The sequence below is a fragment of the Bos indicus genome, chromosome 12 (genome assembly GCF_029378745.1).
Source record: "Bos indicus isolate NIAB-ARS_2022 breed Sahiwal x Tharparkar chromosome 12, NIAB-ARS_B.indTharparkar_mat_pri_1.0, whole genome shotgun sequence".
Classification (NCBI taxonomy): domain Eukaryota; kingdom Metazoa; phylum Chordata; class Mammalia; order Artiodactyla; family Bovidae; genus Bos; species Bos indicus.
The window spans coordinates 39,291,719-39,309,431 of record NC_091771.1 but is presented as its reverse complement, the minus strand read 5'-3'; the positions used below and the strand labels follow the sequence as shown (position 1 = coordinate 39,309,431).

Here is a 17,713-nt window from a genome sequence, read left to right as displayed (position 1 = left end):
TGAAATATTCCATTCATTCTTACTAGCTCTCTTTCCATCAAGTCACAAGACTGCTCTGAATTTTTAAATTATATTATGACATTATCCTAATAATTGGCTTACATATTATAATAGTTAATAGAAACTGTAGTTTCCAAATTAATCATGCATTTCTCATTTAGTGATAGATGACCATAAAAGATTTCAAAATTGTGTTTCGATCACTTCGGTCTTTAAAGTTTGAATTCCACTTTGAAGGTTATCTCAAAGGATATTTACTAGATTTATATCTGGTGATTTGCAAAAACAAAAAAGTTTCCAACATTTGCTCCTATTTTACAAGTTCACTTTGTGATTTCCTGAATAAATTTTCCATAGTTATTTTTAGATTCTAAGCATATTGCCCCTGCCCCTTTCCTTACCTCTTTAGGCCTAGGAGTGGTAATATTTTCCTACATTTTCAGGTTTTGGCTTCTCTCACGACTTTTTTTATAGTTTACTTTCTGAGCCCACACTAAACAGAGTCCTCCTTCATCAAACATTTTTCAGTTAACCCTTTTGAGTGCCATTCCTTTGGTGCCACTGAAAGATACCTAAGCTATGCCAGCTTATGGGGAAACACACTTGCACATTGTGATTTGATAGATGCCTCAAAGTCACCTCTATCGCAAAATCACATTCTTCTGCCATCGTTTCAAATATTCATATGTATGGATTGAAGTGGCTCTGTAAGGCTCTTACTTAAGTGTAGATATTCTTTATCCTTCTAAAGGATAACAATTAGCATTTTGGTCAATAACGTTGTAAGATTAATGAGCTTATCAGAGTAGGAAACCACCATTTATGCCCAAGAGACGGGTCATTTTGATGAGACAGATTGGAAGATAATAAAAATACATAGTTAATTGCAAAGGGTTAGCAGATCTAGATAGGAAGCACACATGATTAGCCATACTCCCCCAAAGAAGTTATTGAAATAACCCAGAGTGGGGAAAAAAAAAAAAAAAAGCTCTCAGGTCAAATTTTCATGTCATGAATTTTTCTCCTGGATACAAAATTCTATTTTGTATCTCCCGGATACAAAATTAGTGACAGTGCCTTTCCCTTATTTTGTTTTCTTACATTCACTAAAAAGCTTTATTTTGAGAGTAGTACTGGTTTTCCTAAAATTTTTCATGCACACATCAACTAAATCTTGAGAAAAAAAATTTTTTTGAGAAAATTTTAAATATTGTTGATTAAATGTGACTGTGTATTGATATTGCAACAAAATTGTTCTGTTTCAGAAAAATGATAAATGATTCATATCTCATAAAATTATCACAAAATTATATTTTTGATGATAAGTATGGCAACTTTATATGCATTGAATAGTTGGGGCATATGGTCAACTACCAGTAAAATAGTGAAATACTAAAGAACTGTAACTTGTCTTCTATCTTCAGAAAATTATGATCTCTGATTTGCAATAGGCATAACAGAAAATACTGCAGGAAATCTCAGATAAATTTATATAGATGTTATAAAATTCACATTATATTCATTATTTTAATAGAGAAATCTATCTTTCAAAGACCTATATTAATGAAGTAATTTCTCTGGATTTTCAATGTGCATTCAAAGATAAACATACATTTAGTTTGGAATGAGCAATCCTATGCATTATCCCGAGAGGGCAAGATTTCTCTCCACAATACTCCATTATACAAGCCATTTTCAATAATGAAGTAATGGCATTTTCAACAGTCCCCTTAGGTAATTCTTTCAAAATATAACATTATGCTTCTCATTTTAGAATAGTTTTTCTTTATGTACAACTAAATTTAAGCAATGGATTTCACCATGCTATTCTACGTGTAATCTAATGTGGCATATTAGCCTCTTTTAAAATCACACTTTTCTCTAAAATTTGTGAAAAGTAATTTCACCCCTCAATAGTTGTAAGCCATATATTTATTGAGTCTAAGCTACTTTTAGGATTTTAATACAATCCCTAATCAACTTAATTTTTTTTTCTAAATACCCTCCCATTTACCTAAATATACCTGTAACAAAGGGCAAAATCCTGCATACTTATCTGAATCTCATTGGAACTCTGCTACAGAATAATTGCTAATAAGTTACTTTGGTATCTTCAGGCTTTAGAGAATTGTTCTGTTACATATCCTGTGAATCTAGACTTTAGAAAACATCTAAAGAGCTCAGTGAGAGGAATTATGAATCTTATGACATGATTAAGCAGTTCAGTGGGATATAGGTAGCAATCTAATTATGTTTCACTTTGGGGCATTCCACTTGCATTGACTCAAATAAGGTGGCACATAAGTGCAGCAATTTTGCACTTATTAATACCATTTAGACATCCCAAATATTATCTTGGTGAAATTTTATGCTGTGTACTCTTAGCAATGTTTCTTAAGTAAAAGTAAACCGATTTGATTATTAACTATTTTCTGATTTAAATGACTTGTCAAAAACTGTTTTACATATACTTTTATGTTAGTTCACTGATTTGGGGTTCAGAAGAAATTTAAAGTATTCTTTTCTTTCAAAAATCTATTTAGAAATAATCTACAGTATGCCAGGCCATTGTAAAGGTGTTGAGGAGAGAGTTACCTAAAAGCAAATTACCTGGCTTTGTGGGGTTTCCATTCTAGTGTTAAAGCTAGACTGTGAACAAATAAATATATGGTGACAGGTAATAAGTAGTGTTTTTCAGAAAAAAATGCAATTGGGTAAAGGAATAGAGACTGAATGAGTAAAGGATATTATTTTTTATAAGGTGATCAGAAAATGTATGAAAAATCAAATTTGACTAAACATCTAAATGAAGTGAGGCCTATAAGAAGAATAGTCCAGACACAAATAATAGCAAATCTGAAGGTCCTGAGACCTCATTAGTCTTGATGTATTTCAGCCACATCAAGAGTGTTAGTATAGCTGAGCAGAGGGAGTAAGGTGGAGTTGAGGAGAGAAGGTGGCAGAGGGAGTACTGATATGAATCAGAGAGTTGGGCAGGAGCCAGATAGTATGGAACTCTGAGCCATGGAAAGGAGTGTGACTTGTATTCTGATGTCCTTGGAAGCCAAAATGTTCGCATTAAATACTGTGTTAGGCTGAATAACCCCCCAATATACCCACATCCTCATCCCCAAACATGCAACTGTGCGATCTTACATCACAAAAGAGACTTTGAATATGTGATTAAATTAAGGATTTTGAGATGTGATTATTCTGGATTAGCTACATAAGCAGGGTGTAATCATAACAGTCCTTAAAAGAGGGGTGCAGGAGGAGTTAGAGAAGGTAATGTGATAACAGAAATGGATACTTGGAGTATGTGCTTTGAATATGGAGAAAGATCCAGAAACTATTAAATATAGACAACATCTAGAAGCTGAAGAAAGGAAGGAGATGGATTTTTCCCTCAGAGTTTCCAGGATAAAGCAGCCTGGTTAACACCTTGACTTCAATCCAGTGAAACGTATTTTCAGAATTTTGACTTCCAAAACTATAAGATGATGTTCTTTTAAGTCACAAAGTTTGTGATGATTTGTTGAAGCAGCAAAAGAAAACTAATAAGAATATACTACCTATTTACTAATAACTATATATCAGTTCAGTTCAGTTCAATCGCTCAGTTGTGTCTGACTCCTTGTGACCCCATGAATCACAGAATGTCAGGCCTCCCTGTCCATCACCAACTCCTGGAGTTCACTCAAACTCGTGTCCATTGAGTCGGTGATATACATGGCTCTAATTAAGGATCGGAGCATAGAATGTCACAAAGTGAAAAAGGGAATCCAGCTAGGAAATAATAGTAACTTGCGGTGGTGAGTTTTTAGGGATGGAGGTAGGCTGAAAAACTTGCTGATTGACTGTGTGTATCTTGAGTAAGAGACAGACAGACATATTAGTAGTCTATTTATGAGTTACAATCACCACCACTTAGTTATAGCAACAAAAATTTATCATCTCAGTTTCCAGCCATTTATTATCTCAGGAGTCCAAGCGTGCTTGCCATAGATAAGGTCTCAGAGGCCAAAATCAAGTTATCAACTGTACTGGACTATTCTCTTGAGGCTCTGAGAAAGAATCTAATTTTCTAACTCACACAGACTGTTGGCAGAATCCTGTTCCTATGGTTGTAGGACTGAGTTCCCTGTGTCCTGATGACTGCCCAGCTGTGGTTTCTCTCAGCAATTAAAAGCTGCTCTCCAGTCCTTTTCACGTGGTCCTTTCCATCTTCAAATATACCAGTGACATAATGAGTCTTTCTTGTACTTTGAATCTGAGTTTCTTTCTCCAATAGCTAAAGAAATCTCCCTGATTTTCAAGAGTTCAGGTGATTATTTTAGTTAAACAAATATAGTTTAGTTTCTTAACTAATAATCAATTTTATTTGTTGATGAGTGTCCTTATTATATCTGCAAATCCCCTTTTGCCATTGTCTTAGTACAAGCTGCTTTAACAGAATATCATAGACTTGCTTTAACAGGGAATATTTATTTATCACAATTTAGAAGGCTGGGAGGACGAAGATTAAGGTACAGGCAAAACTGGTGTCTGAGGAGATCCGCCTTCCTAGTTGGCAAACAGCGCCTTTCTTGCTGTACATGGCAGAGAGAGAGAGAGAGAGTAAACGATCTAGTTCTCTGGTCTCTTTTTATAAGGGCACTAATTTCATCACAAGGACTTCAGCCTTATGACTTCATCTAAACCTGATCCTTTCCCAAAGATCCCTCCTCCAAATACCATCACATTGGTTTCAACATATGAATTTGCCAGACAGAAACCTTCAGTATGTAGCAACCATATAATTTAACATTACCACTTGTGTGATATTGTATGTTTCTAGTCCCAGGAATTAGGTTGGATAAACTTAGATTTCTGCCTCTCAGGTGCCAAGTCTGACTCCTTTTTTGTTTGTTTGTTTCTGAATGGAGCAAGCAGGTGATTGTGTGCCATACACAAGAATGTATGCCATACACAAGAATGTATGCCATACACAAGAATGGTAATTTCAGGAAGAGTAGCATGTTTGGGGAAAAAAAGAAAGAATTACATTAATTGGAAATGCTAATTAGAAATATAAAGGATGCTGAGGAGCCATGAGTCAGATATGTTGATATTGCCACAAGAGAATGATAATGGGGCCGAAAATGTAAGTTGGGGAATTGCTAATACATATATATACACACACACACACACACACACACACACACACACACACACAATTTATAAGACTGCATAATGATGTAATTTCACTTAGAAGTGTAGATAAAGAACACTGAGCAGGATCTGGAAAAAGCTATAGTGTCATCAAATGGAACTGAAACACAGAGGCTAGTGATGGCTTGGAGAAATCAGGAAAGTATAACAGCACCAGGGAACTTGTTAAAACAGAAAGTTCAAGGCTCCACCTTAAATGTATAAAATGAAAATTACTGGTTATGGCCAGGCAATTTATATGATAAGCCCTCCAGCTAACTCTGATTCAAGCACATATTTGAGAATTTTAAATTGTGTAGAACACTGGGAAAGTATCCCATGGAGATAGATAAGTACTCAATATGCTTGCATCTCCAAGAGAGGGCCTTGAAGTAACAGCATTTGAGAGATCCTAAGAAATGAAGGAACTCAGGATCCCAGATTTACTGAATCTGATTCTGCATTTTTACATTTTCTCCAGGTGGTTCATATGCACATTAACATTTGAGAAGTACTGATCTACAATCTATTAATTCAAAGTTATGGTAAAATCTATGTGTAAACATATACACCCACACACACATCCCTACAGATCACAGGGGATAGCTTATTCTATTTTTTAAAAAAGAAAATCTTTCAGACAGTTTTTAAAATATAAAATTTGTGAAGCCTTTAAATGTTTAACAATTTACCAAAATGTTTTTCACAAATTTCCCATTGCTTAAAATAACCAAGGGCGAGTCTCTACACTCTTTGGAGATCAGGAGAAGTAGAATGCCTACCCAGAGACTCAGGGGGGAACAAGGCTGCATTTAAAGGTCCCAGGTGAAAATTATCAGAGAACTTGGGAAATAAAAACAAACTTCACCAGTTTTCTCATTCTAATTAAATACACCTGAAATATGAGAGAGTGGAAAATGTGTGGAGATAAATTACTTCACAGTATTATGTACTACTGGTCTGGATTCAGACAAGTACCTGAGAGTTTTTAAGAGGAGGTAAGATTATATAAATTGCTTCTTTTTAAATTTGAATCTCAGCCTGAAATTCATCTGCATGAATTACTTCATTTCTTCATACCTGAGATTTGCTCCTAAAAACGTGTTGTATATCAAATAAGATTTACTGTGGTTTTTTGAGAAGTTATACAGATTGTAGGAAATGAACAGTAATTCAGGAAATATCAGTATATGAATAACTTTGTAAAATGAAAGACATCAAATATGAGAAAAAGAAATAGTGAACTATAGGAGAAAGAAGATACAGTTTGCAATAATATAAATAAGCTATTGCATACCATGCAATTGGGTAAAAATTTGAGTTAATTTAAATAATCAGTGACCTTAGACTATTGTCATTTCATTGATTGCAACATCTAATGTGAATGGTGAATCAATAAAATTATCTAAGTATTTTCTTTACAGCCATTAGCTTTAGCAGATGATAAAAAAAAAAAGGGACCTGATATTCAAGCCATGCTGTAGAAAGCTAAAGATTTATAAGGAGGCACTCTCCATTCTTTGTGAGCTATAAAGTCTGTCCAAATAGCAATATCCTCTCTGGCAGAGAATCTGCTGCTTAGGCTGGCCATGTGTTATTGCATTTAGACTGACTCCATCCACAAATGTTGACTTTTCATCTGTGACCAAGGAAAAAAATCTGTATGAGGAACAGAACGTGTAAAACATTTAATCCTTGTTTACTTGTTAACCAAAGGTTTTGTCAGATCCTGCTGGTATGAGACTTCTGTATTTGTTTCTCAAGGTGACTGTAGATGATGTCACAATTTTGAGTTTAAACTTGAGCTATTAACTAAAAGTTAGATTATAGCTTTTTCTTAGATTGATAAATATAAATACTTGTTCCAATCATACTTTCACATTCCAAGACTTAATATGATGTAAGTAATACACTACAGGAACAGTTGATTTATAATTTCTTTGCTCTATCTTGGACTTTTCATTAGTAAAATGAAAATAACACTGAAAATGTGATTATATATGACAAGCCACAGTGATATTTAACAAAGGAATAAAAGGCCGGTAGATGTCATGCATCAAAATTTAATCTTTGACTCTCAAGTTTTAGATGAGAAACTAGGAAATAGTGAATCTAAAATTAATTTCACAAAGTTTATACTAATTCATTGTTTTCAGTTCAGTTCAGTAAAGTCACTCAGTCCAGCCCGACTTTTTGCAACCCCATGGACTGCAGCACGCTAGTCTGCCCTGTCCATTCATTGTTTTACTGGGGCTCAAATCTATTTCTGTTGGCCTGAGTTATGATGATCGCCTGACCTGAGATTTGTGAACTAGTTCGGAATTTAGATATTGTATGCAAGAATCTCTTGAACCTAATGAGATCAAACAAAAATTATTCAGTGAATGAATGAAAAATATTTTTCCTATAGGCATAATCAATTTGCCAGATTTATTTTTGGATTTAGACTGTCCACATAACTATGCTATACTATTTTATATGCAAATCTGAGTTTATATGGGATTGAAATTTGTACCCCTTGATTGTTTCTCTGGGCAGAGTAATAACTTGTATCTATTCCCATGTAATATTGATTTTAAATTATCAATTGGATATAGGATAATGTGATCTAAAATAGAGATCATATTACCAAAAGGGATTATGAGCAATGCTGAGCAGGTTCCTCAGTTTTCATGTCAACTCTCATATTCAAAATTAACTTTGACCATTTTCAGACTGGAAGCAAATTAATCAATGTGATTCATATCTGAAACTCATCAGTAGTGTGTGGAGATAGTAGGAGGCCCCATCAAGTGACTTAGCTTTCTACTCAGGGTAATCCATGATAAAAAATTGTTATCACTGCTGCATCTTATCTCACAAAAATGTAAAAGAATTAGAAATAAACTGAGGGTGAAAATGAGATAGTAAAAATACTAAGTTTTTTATATTGGTCTCTTAGAGATACTAAAGTTACCTAGTAGTGTAGTAGGTGAGAATTTTTGTTTCCCTGAAACTTTTTATAGGAAGTTGAGTAAGGAAAGAAGCAAGTATAATAACTAGGATTTTTCTCAGTAAATCAATAGCAAGTACAAAGCAAAGTAATAGGATAAAAACCTACTCTAAACCAGAAATTTTATTAAAACAAGGAATTTTATCACTAGGCCTAGAGATCAGGTAAATTGCTTCAGCAAGTTCAAGTCAGTGGATACATCTTCCACTTTAAGATGTTTACTGGTGCACAACTCTTTGTGTACTACATCATGCTACATTTTAAGGTACTTTTTCTGAGGACAATACAGTAAAACTGGAACTTAACAGTTGTTTTGCATAAAAATAATGATATATGGTCTAACCACAAAAAGGCCATTATAACATGACAATCAGATATGTTTTGCATGAAAGAGGTATTTTTCTATAATAAAATTTGAATGAGATAAAAATTGAGTGAGATGTGATGAATTTGAACCAAAATATAAAAATGACATCTATTTTACAATTCAATTTTGGCAGTCTGTTTAGTCTTATTTTACCCAATAGGAAAAATTCTAAGGAAAATTTATTCATGTAAAAGTCCAAACTGTCATATAGTTTGAAATCTAATGAGAAATATGAACGTTCTCATGATTTTTTTTACATGTCAGTTTATCAGTTTCGATCTTTGGAAAGAAAGGGTTTCAAATCATCAGGTCGAAAAGCAGGTGAACACCAGGCCAGAAGGCACTTGTTAATTACAGCAGTGAGTTAATCAATGAAGTAACAGTTCTGCTTCTGGGTATAACAAAATGAGATCAAAGCTCATTCAAGTATGCTGCCATTGAAGTATAGCTGGAGATCCATCAAATTGGATAGTTTCACATTTTGAACCTGCACATTAAAAGTCAGCAATTCAAGCAGCTCTATGACAGCTGTTGATGCCTAAATCATAAACAGGTTGCTGTTGTTTTTTTGTTTGTTAGTTTGTTTTGGTTTTGAGCAGAAAGGTGAATTTGGCCAAAGATGGAGAGGGAAATTCATTGAGACCTGATATAAACATTAACTGAGATGATTTTCAAGAAGCTTTTCATGTGCTTTCGTTTTTGCTTTCAGCATTTAAATGCAGAGACAGATGGCTTGGACAGTTTTATTAACATTTGTGTCTTTAGACATTAAAAAACCAAGAAAGATAACCAAACTCAAAGATTGCATTTGTGAGAGGGAAAAGTAATTTAGCTTTTTTTTTTTTTAAATCAATAAATATTTCAGTGTTAAAAAAATCATGATAGGGTTTTTAAAATACTTTTTAAAAATAAAACGGAAGTAATTAGTATAAGGCTGAAATTATGGAAAGTATTTATAAGCAGTTTTCAATCCTGATCTGAATTCTAAGTAGATATTGTATAACATGACAGAAATAGGACATCAAAATTTATGAAAAATTTGGAGAAGTAGGGAAGCATAATGCACACATGCATGCACATGCACACATGCACACACACAATTTCAAAATTTATTAAGAATCCAGCACATTTCTGATACATGTTGGATATTCAATAAACACTTGTTGAGGGAATTATGAAAAATAAATACAATTATTCATCAGTTAAGACAACCTCTTATAGTGATGACATTAAAAATAATTATATGTCAGTGATAAAGGATAATATTTCAGTGCATATAGGTTTTGCAGTATTAGCAAAGAAACCCTGATATTTTAAATGCTATATATTTGATGGAGAATCATGAATTATTTTCAATTATATTTTGAAAATAACAACATTAAATATTAATGCTTTATGAAGAATGTCTTTCTCTTTTTTAAAAATGTAAAACAATTCAGTAAGTGGTTCTAAAAATGAGAAAAAAATTAACTGGAAACTATTTAATGTTTAAGATGCTTCAGATTATAAACTTTTAAAGGACCAGGATATTTAGGAAATCAGTAGAATGACTGTGTTCTCTTTAATAATTCATGATAAAAATGTTTTTATTTTTTCTACCAATTCATGACACAGACTTTATGGAAGAAAACTTGGAATCTATTTCTCAAAAAATTGCTATTTCTCAAAATAAAACCCATATTGTGTGTGTGTGTTTCAGGCAACCACTGGAAATTATACATAGGTCAAAATAAAAAGAGTAAAATTTTCCATATTTAATGTCAGGTCCTAAAATAGAAACTTGCCAGAAAATAAGCAAAGTAAATTTTCCAACAATGGAGCTCAATTATATGAGCAAATTGTTGTAATGAGGTTATATAGATAGATGGGTAAATCTCTATACAGACAGACGACGGTTAGACCCAGTTCTGTGATCCTGGTTGGTCACTTTCCCTTTCTGAGTTAATTCATATCCCACCACTTCCCTTCTAGAGCTCTCACACTTGCAGGTCATGAAGGACACATCCTAACTGCTGGAAAGGTCAGGTTGTCAGATAACTTGAGACAGCCTCTGTGCCCTAGAACCTGAAAAATTATTCAAATCAGTCAATCCACAGAGGGTGCTTGGAACCTAGCTCCTCCCACCCTGTTTGGCAATACATAAACTGTCCACTACAATTCTAGCTTATTTTTATGCTGTTCTTGGTACAACCTTCCATGGGGCCCTGCCTGGTGGCCCTTCTTTTTTAGGGCTATAGGTAACAAAACCTGGCTCTCATGCAATTGCCATCATTGTGTTGTGTCCCACTTTTTGATGAATCTTTAAATTTTGTAAAGCAGATACCTAAAAGACTGACCTAAGAATCTACAGAAATTCTGTAAATTTATCAGAAGCTTTCAAATTTATTTATAAGAATGAATCACATACATTTTTCAAAGAGCAATTAACACTATTTAATGGAAAAATATTTTTGTAAGTTAAAGATTTTGTGTAGTACACGCAAATGTTAACTGTAAATGTCTTAAAATTATCAGTTATCTGTAAGAAATTTCAGAAAAATGTAGAAATTATATAACTTGGAACAAAGTACCCCTGTTGCCTTGTGAAGAGACAAGCCTCCTTAAATCCTATCTTCTTCCCAATGACACCCTTTTTTTGTCTCTTGGTTTGCTGCTTTGAAGGCAATTATTTGTTTCCCAGGATAGGCGCACAGTTCCATGGGGACACTGTTGACATCTACTTTGTTAACTGCTATATTCCCAGTGCCTGTCACAGTGTCAGCATATAGTACATGCTCAGTAAATAATAATGGAATAAATAAATGTTATCAGTTCTGAAAAACAATGCACACTATTTTTGTTAAAATGTGTCACTCAGTGCTGAAGATTTCAGGTCCACACAACACACACACACACACACACACACACACACACACAGTGTTCTCAGTTCTTGGGTAATACCCTCAATTTAATAAGATAGTAATGTATATTGGATAAGACTATTTAAAAAATAATCTTTCATACTCTCTTTTTATAGAGTAATAAAATCTTGATGCTATTGATATTTCTAAGACAGCTAATAATCCTCCCCCCAACTTTGGAGCTATTAACAAGAAAAGAAAAATGTACTAATGATTCTAGAATAGTAAAAGTTAAGAATTGATTGATAGACATAAGATATATTATATATCAAACTTGTGATTATCTCCATTGATGTCTAGAAAGGAGTGAACATATTTAACAGAGAAGTTAAATAATTCACTTATTAACTGTCACAAGTATTGCTAAGGTGAAGAGATTTGTTGTTGAGGAAGCTTTTGGTATGATATTTGTGAAATCAGCATATTCTGATTGTTTAAATTCTGCCTTTTAAGTGGAGGATATCTTTAATAATTTCTTAGAACATTTTCAACCTCATAAAAATTTAATTAACAATTAACAGTGTGCATAAATCATTGCTCTTGTTTAGCACCATGAAGAATCAGAAAACAGATCATTCCTTTTTTTTCATGAATGGATTTTAAATCTAGTTGAGAGAAAACAAAAATAAAAATGTTACTCATGAGTGTACAGACCCTAAAGACAAAAGGCAAAAATGTCATAATGTAAAAGTTGAGTGGGTTCAATTAGGGAATTTGTTATGCATTTATAGGGGAATATCTATGGAAATCTTCCCAGTGCATACAAGATATGGATTAGCAAAGTTAGGGAAGCTTGCTGTGGTACATGGGAAGCAAACTGCCCCTTGATAGAGTCAGTAATTAAATGAAAACAAGCCAGACAAAAGCATTTTCTAGGCCTGTGATTCTGATGGAAGGGGCGTGGATTAGTTTGAACAAAATCAGAATGTGTTTGCTTTGTGGATACAGAGCCACTGAATAAACCAAAGCGAACCTATAAGGGAGAAATTAGTTTGAAATTTTAAAGTGTGGGCAAAATTCAGAGGACAGAGAAAGGCTCATCAGTTCAGTTCAGTTCAGTTCAGTTGTTCATTCGTGTCCGACCCTTGGCGACCCCATGAATCGCAGCATGCCAGGCCTCCCTGTCCATCACCAGTTCCCGGAGTCGACTCATACTCATGTCCATCGAGCTGGTGATGCCATCCAGCCATCTCATCCTCTGTCATCCCCTTCTCCTCCTGTCCCCATATCCCTCCCAGCATCAGGGTCTTTTCCAATGAGTCAATTCTTTGCATGAGGTGGCCAAAGTATCAGAGTTTCAGAAAGGCTCATAGAGAAGGTTAAATTAAATATCCTAGTGAATAAGTGATCACTGAAAATTTGTGAGAGAAATAGTTTTAAGTAATGAACATATGTCTTAAAAATAAAACTATTTACTTTTGAGGGGATGGGACTATGGATCACATGAGAAGGAAGTTTACTGTTATTCTAAAAAGCAGACTTCAGATTTCAAAATAGACTAAAATCTCATTAAGAGTACATTTTAAGCACCTTTTTTTTTTTCCGCTTTTCACATCCAGTGTCCGTTCTGATGCTGTCTGCGTGTGGAGGTCAGGTATTTGCCAACAACAGTTACCTTTCTCAGCAGTATTTTTTTTTAACATGAAAGAAATAACTAGAATATTATTAAGACAAATAGATATTAATATAAATATTCCACAATTACTGGGCACTTAAAAATATTAGTAATGCTAACTTGGGTTTTAGCAGAGACCTGCATTCCAATTGTTGGCTCTTTTAATTGTTGAGTAGGCAAACTCGCAGGGATGTTTTCTTCTACATTTCTATTCTGATGACTCTTAGCTTTTGAAAATGTTTTATGCCTCAAGCATTCTTGCCTATCTGATACTTAACCTCATTTGTAAAATCAATTCCTAATTTTCAAGCTATCACTTATCACTTGACTGTTTAATCATGGGAAAGAAAACATGACGACAAAAAACCCAACTTAACCCTTAACCATTTATCATTTGACACTTACTGTTTTTCAGTACAGAACTGATTTTCTCTTTACATAATCAGAGAATAGTTTACTTTCAAAATCATGGTTAAAATGTTTTAGATTGCCTTCTGGTAAAAAAAAAAGAGAGAGAGAAATATCTATGATGACTTTTTTCTCTTTGAATATTACACTCTATGCATTCCAATTTGCAACCTAGCTAGACTTTCACTCTAGTGAAATTTGGGTTATTTGATACATTTATAAATCAAGAAAATAGGTTAAGCTTAGAAGGAAACCACATGGGATCTTTATTTACTTGGATTTCACAATGCTTGAAGTCAACCAGATGTGTCTTTAGTAGTATACTTTAGTTAAAATGTTCTTTAAAATTATTACTTAAAAAAGAATGTTGCAAAGTTATTTTAATGAATTTCATATTAAGATATATGTTTACATGGAAGATCATTTTGATTAACTATTCACAGTATTTACTTTTAATATTATATTTCAAGTAACACTTTTTGTATTCTTGGAGTTTTTAATTAACATCTTCTGGCATTGTGCATAAAATTTTGTAAATTTCATTATTTCTCATGAATATGAGTTTTTATTGAGAATTAGGACATGAATTGGTAATAATACACATGTCATAGAAAAAAGTTGATCTGAAATGATGTATCATGGGTATATCTGTTTACCCATATCTATCTACTTATTTTTTGATCTGTCTGTATCTCTAGATATAAAATGGCTTAAGGGAAAGAGTAATTCTTATCTCCAAAACAAGGAATTTTATTCCTTCTATGTAATTCTTAAAAGGATAGGATATTACTCAGCCATAAAAAAGAATGAATTTCAGTTTTAATGAGGTGGATGAACCTATAGCCTGTTACACAGAGTGAAGTCAGTCAGAAAGAAAAAAATATAGTGAATTAATGCATATATATGGAATCTAGAAAAAGGTATTGATTAACCTATTTTCAAGGAGGGAATGGAGATGCAAATCTAGAGAATAGACTTGTGGACACAGTGGTGGAGGGAGAGAGTGCGACAGATGGAGAAAGTAGCATCAACATATATACACTATCAGATGTGAGATAGATAGCTGGTGAGAAGCTACTGTGCAGCACAGGGATTACAGTCTGCACTCTGTGATGGCCTGGAGGGATGGGATGGGGGGAGGGCAAGGAGGGAAGAGAGGGGAGAGAGGGAGAGGGGGAGAGGGGATAATTATACACATAATTATGTGTGAATAATTATGGCTAATTTGCATTGTTGTATGGCAGAAACCAACACAACATTGCAAAAATTAAAAAGTAGAAAAAAAGGATGGGGAATCATATCTATGAATTGCTTAACTTAATAGATTTTCATGAGAAAATGAGATCACCAGTGCAGTTTTTCTCTAAGGATATAATTTAAAATGAAAACCCTAACCACTGTCTTTCCTTATTTTCTCTGTCTCTTGTCCTCTGCAGATGGGCCTCTGGGCCCCCGAGGATTAGCTGAAGCTACAGAGATGTGCACTCAAGAGTGCTTGGTTTTGGGTCACTCTGATAATTGCTGGATGCCTCCTGGCTTGGGTCCATATCAACACCCTAAATCTCCTCTCTCAACCTTTGCACCCCAAAAAGAATGGATCAAGAAGGACAAGCTTGTGAATGGGCACACCCTGACCAGAGCCTGGAAAGAAGATAGCAACAGGAACCAGTTCAATGACCGTAAGCAGTATGTCTCCACTGAAGGCCATTTCAACAATGGCAGCCACATGACAGACATTCCTTTGGCAAATCTGAAGTCTTATAAGCAAGCAGGAGGTGCTATTGAGAGTCCTAAGGAGCACCAACTCTAAAAAAAAAGGCCATATGGGACCTAAGGACTTTAATCTAAATAGACATGCTAATACCGTGTGTGTCAGAGCTTTATGTATTCAATAGATCTCTACAACTATGCCCCTTAGAGCAGGGATACCCATAATTTTTTGTTGGCACCATGGAGGATACAATGTTTTATCACATAAGAGAGAAGATAGTTTTACTAGCCATATGATCTTATTTACTAGGATTGATTAAACTTTCCAGAAGTATCTCCATTGTGCAAATATCTTTTTTTAAATTGCATTTTATTTTGACCCTGGACTGCTGCTATGAATAATAGAATATGCATTTGGAGAGTAAGGAAGTTCCATGGATTAGAGTGACTGAAAGACATATCCAGTTAGAAAAATTGTGCTCTTTTTGTCATTGATCTGTGTTGAGACTGCTATACTTGACATTATACTTCAAACAAAACTTAAAAAGATAAGCATTAAACTTATTGTGCTGTTAACAACATTAGTGGACACTTGTTAAGTCAATCAGTGTTAAAGTATTTGTAAATAGAAGCAAGTTATTATTAACAACTTTGTGTACTTATATCGTTCACCTAAAAATGTTGTAGCATAATTCTGTGTTTTATGGTTGCTTCTTTCTTTTTTTGTTTGCCTCTTTGTTGTTATTTTTGTTGTTTCTTTTAGTGAGGTGTTTCTGCGTTAGTAGTCTGTCCTGACACACATTGTTCAAAAGATCTCAAATACTTGTGTTTAAAGAAAAGGTTCTGGAATCTTGCTTCTTTTATGATAGCTTATGTTGCTGGAATTCTAAAAAATAAAGATAAAAATGAAAACTTCATATATAAAAGGACTTCTGCAAAAGCTTGAAAATTCAGAACCTATTTTCTTGACATCCTTATTTTCAAAGTAGGCAAAAGCAAAATCACTTATTTAGTAGCATTAAATGAGATACTAATGGGAAAGTGTTATCTTTCAGAAAGTGAAGTAATATCCTGTGCTTGTCACTCATGCAGAATTAATATATTAAATTAGCATATATTAAAGAAAAATTAATATTCAAAATAGTTTCAATTGGGCAAATGTGTGTCTACAACTTTGTTGAAATGGCAGTTTGTGTTGATCCTCATATATAATAATGTTGTTGTAACACAAGTGTTAGACCATAGCCACAAAATATTTAATGTGTTGTGCCTTCATGATGTAACAGAACATTCTCCAGGTAGGCTAGTTGGGGGATATTAAGGGATAAATCTCTAATTATTGCTGTTTAACTGTTTGTTATCATAGTTGGTCAATGCCTGGCGGGTACCAGCATCTTGTCACTTAGGTCAAACCAACAGAGTGACAACTAATGTTAATAAGATCTCAGTTGCACGTGCAAACAAATCCAAATTCGAACATTCTTAGGAGGTTTTTGTTAAGGCATGACAGATGATTTAAACAAATAAATAGCATGCAACAAAATGTTTTTACTGAAAGAAGTGAAAGTTATCTTAATGCCACGGTTCAACAACAGCTTAAAAGTTAAAAAAAAATAAAATAAAATAAAAAAAAATGGTTTGCTAATCTGATAGATAATTTGTTCTTACCAAAAATAAAATTACTTTGTAAATAGCAATTCACATTTTTTCCACAGTATAATGGAAAATAATGGGTAGGGGTGCATTACTTATTGAAGTACATATTTGTCGGTTTGTGAGGGGTGTTTGATGACTTTGACAGAATAAATATCTAAACAATTATCCTTGTTACTGCTTTGCCAGTTCTACGTTATTTACAATTATTCAGCTCTTGCAATAAATGTTCTGAATTCCTGACTGTAGTGTGTTAATTCTTGTTCAAAATCCAAAGTGATGATTTCTACTCTAATTGTTAGATAAATATATGTTGATAAAACTAAATTTTAATTATAAAATTAGTTAGTGGTTTAATACTTATGTTCTGAATATATGGTCCAAGTTAGAGTTAAATTCTCCTAGAAGAAGAAGAAAGTTGCTCAGTCATGTCCGACTCTTTGAGACCCCATGGACTGTGGCCTACTAGGCTCTTCCATCTATGGGATTTTCCAGGAAAGAATACTGGAGTGGGTTGCCATTTCCTTCTCCAGGAGATCTTCCCGACCCAAGGGATTGAACCCCAGTCTCCCGCATTATAGGCAGATGCTTTACCATATGAGCTACAGCTTCTCCTAATGATTTATTAAATCATTTTCTTATGAAATTCATAAGAAGAGTTAGTTCATTTTCTAATCAAGTTTCATACAAGTTTCATCAAAGTGAAATCTGAAGTCAGAAACTGGGCAGGTAACACTGGTTAGTTAGTGAGGTTATCTTGTCTCTTAGTATCATTAACAAGATTTCATGAAACAAACTCCCAAATATTTCATTTTTGGCAGAGGATTATTCAGGGATTAAGACCTTGAAACAACAGCCAAAGCTTCATCTATATTTCT

General features: G+C 33.8%; 1 protein-coding gene across 8 annotated transcripts in view; it reads left to right on the top strand.

Annotated features, from left to right (window-relative positions):
- The window catches only part of PCDH9 (protocadherin 9), a 1,147,437-nt gene extending 1,130,359 nt beyond the window's left edge, over positions 1 to 17,078 (top strand). For 6 of the 8 annotated variants that reach the window (XM_070800332.1, XM_019971547.2, XM_070800331.1 and 3 more), the window contains one exon: positions 14,909 to 17,078. In XM_070800332.1, coding sequence (XP_070656433.1) covers positions 14,909 to 15,282 — 374 coding nt within the window. In that variant the 3' untranslated portion in view covers positions 15,283 to 17,078. The remainder of the gene's footprint in view (positions 1 to 14,908) is intronic. The other 2 variants (XM_070800334.1, XM_070800333.1) reach the window with 1 other exon arrangement.
- Positions 17,079 to 17,713: the final 635 nt, after the last annotated feature.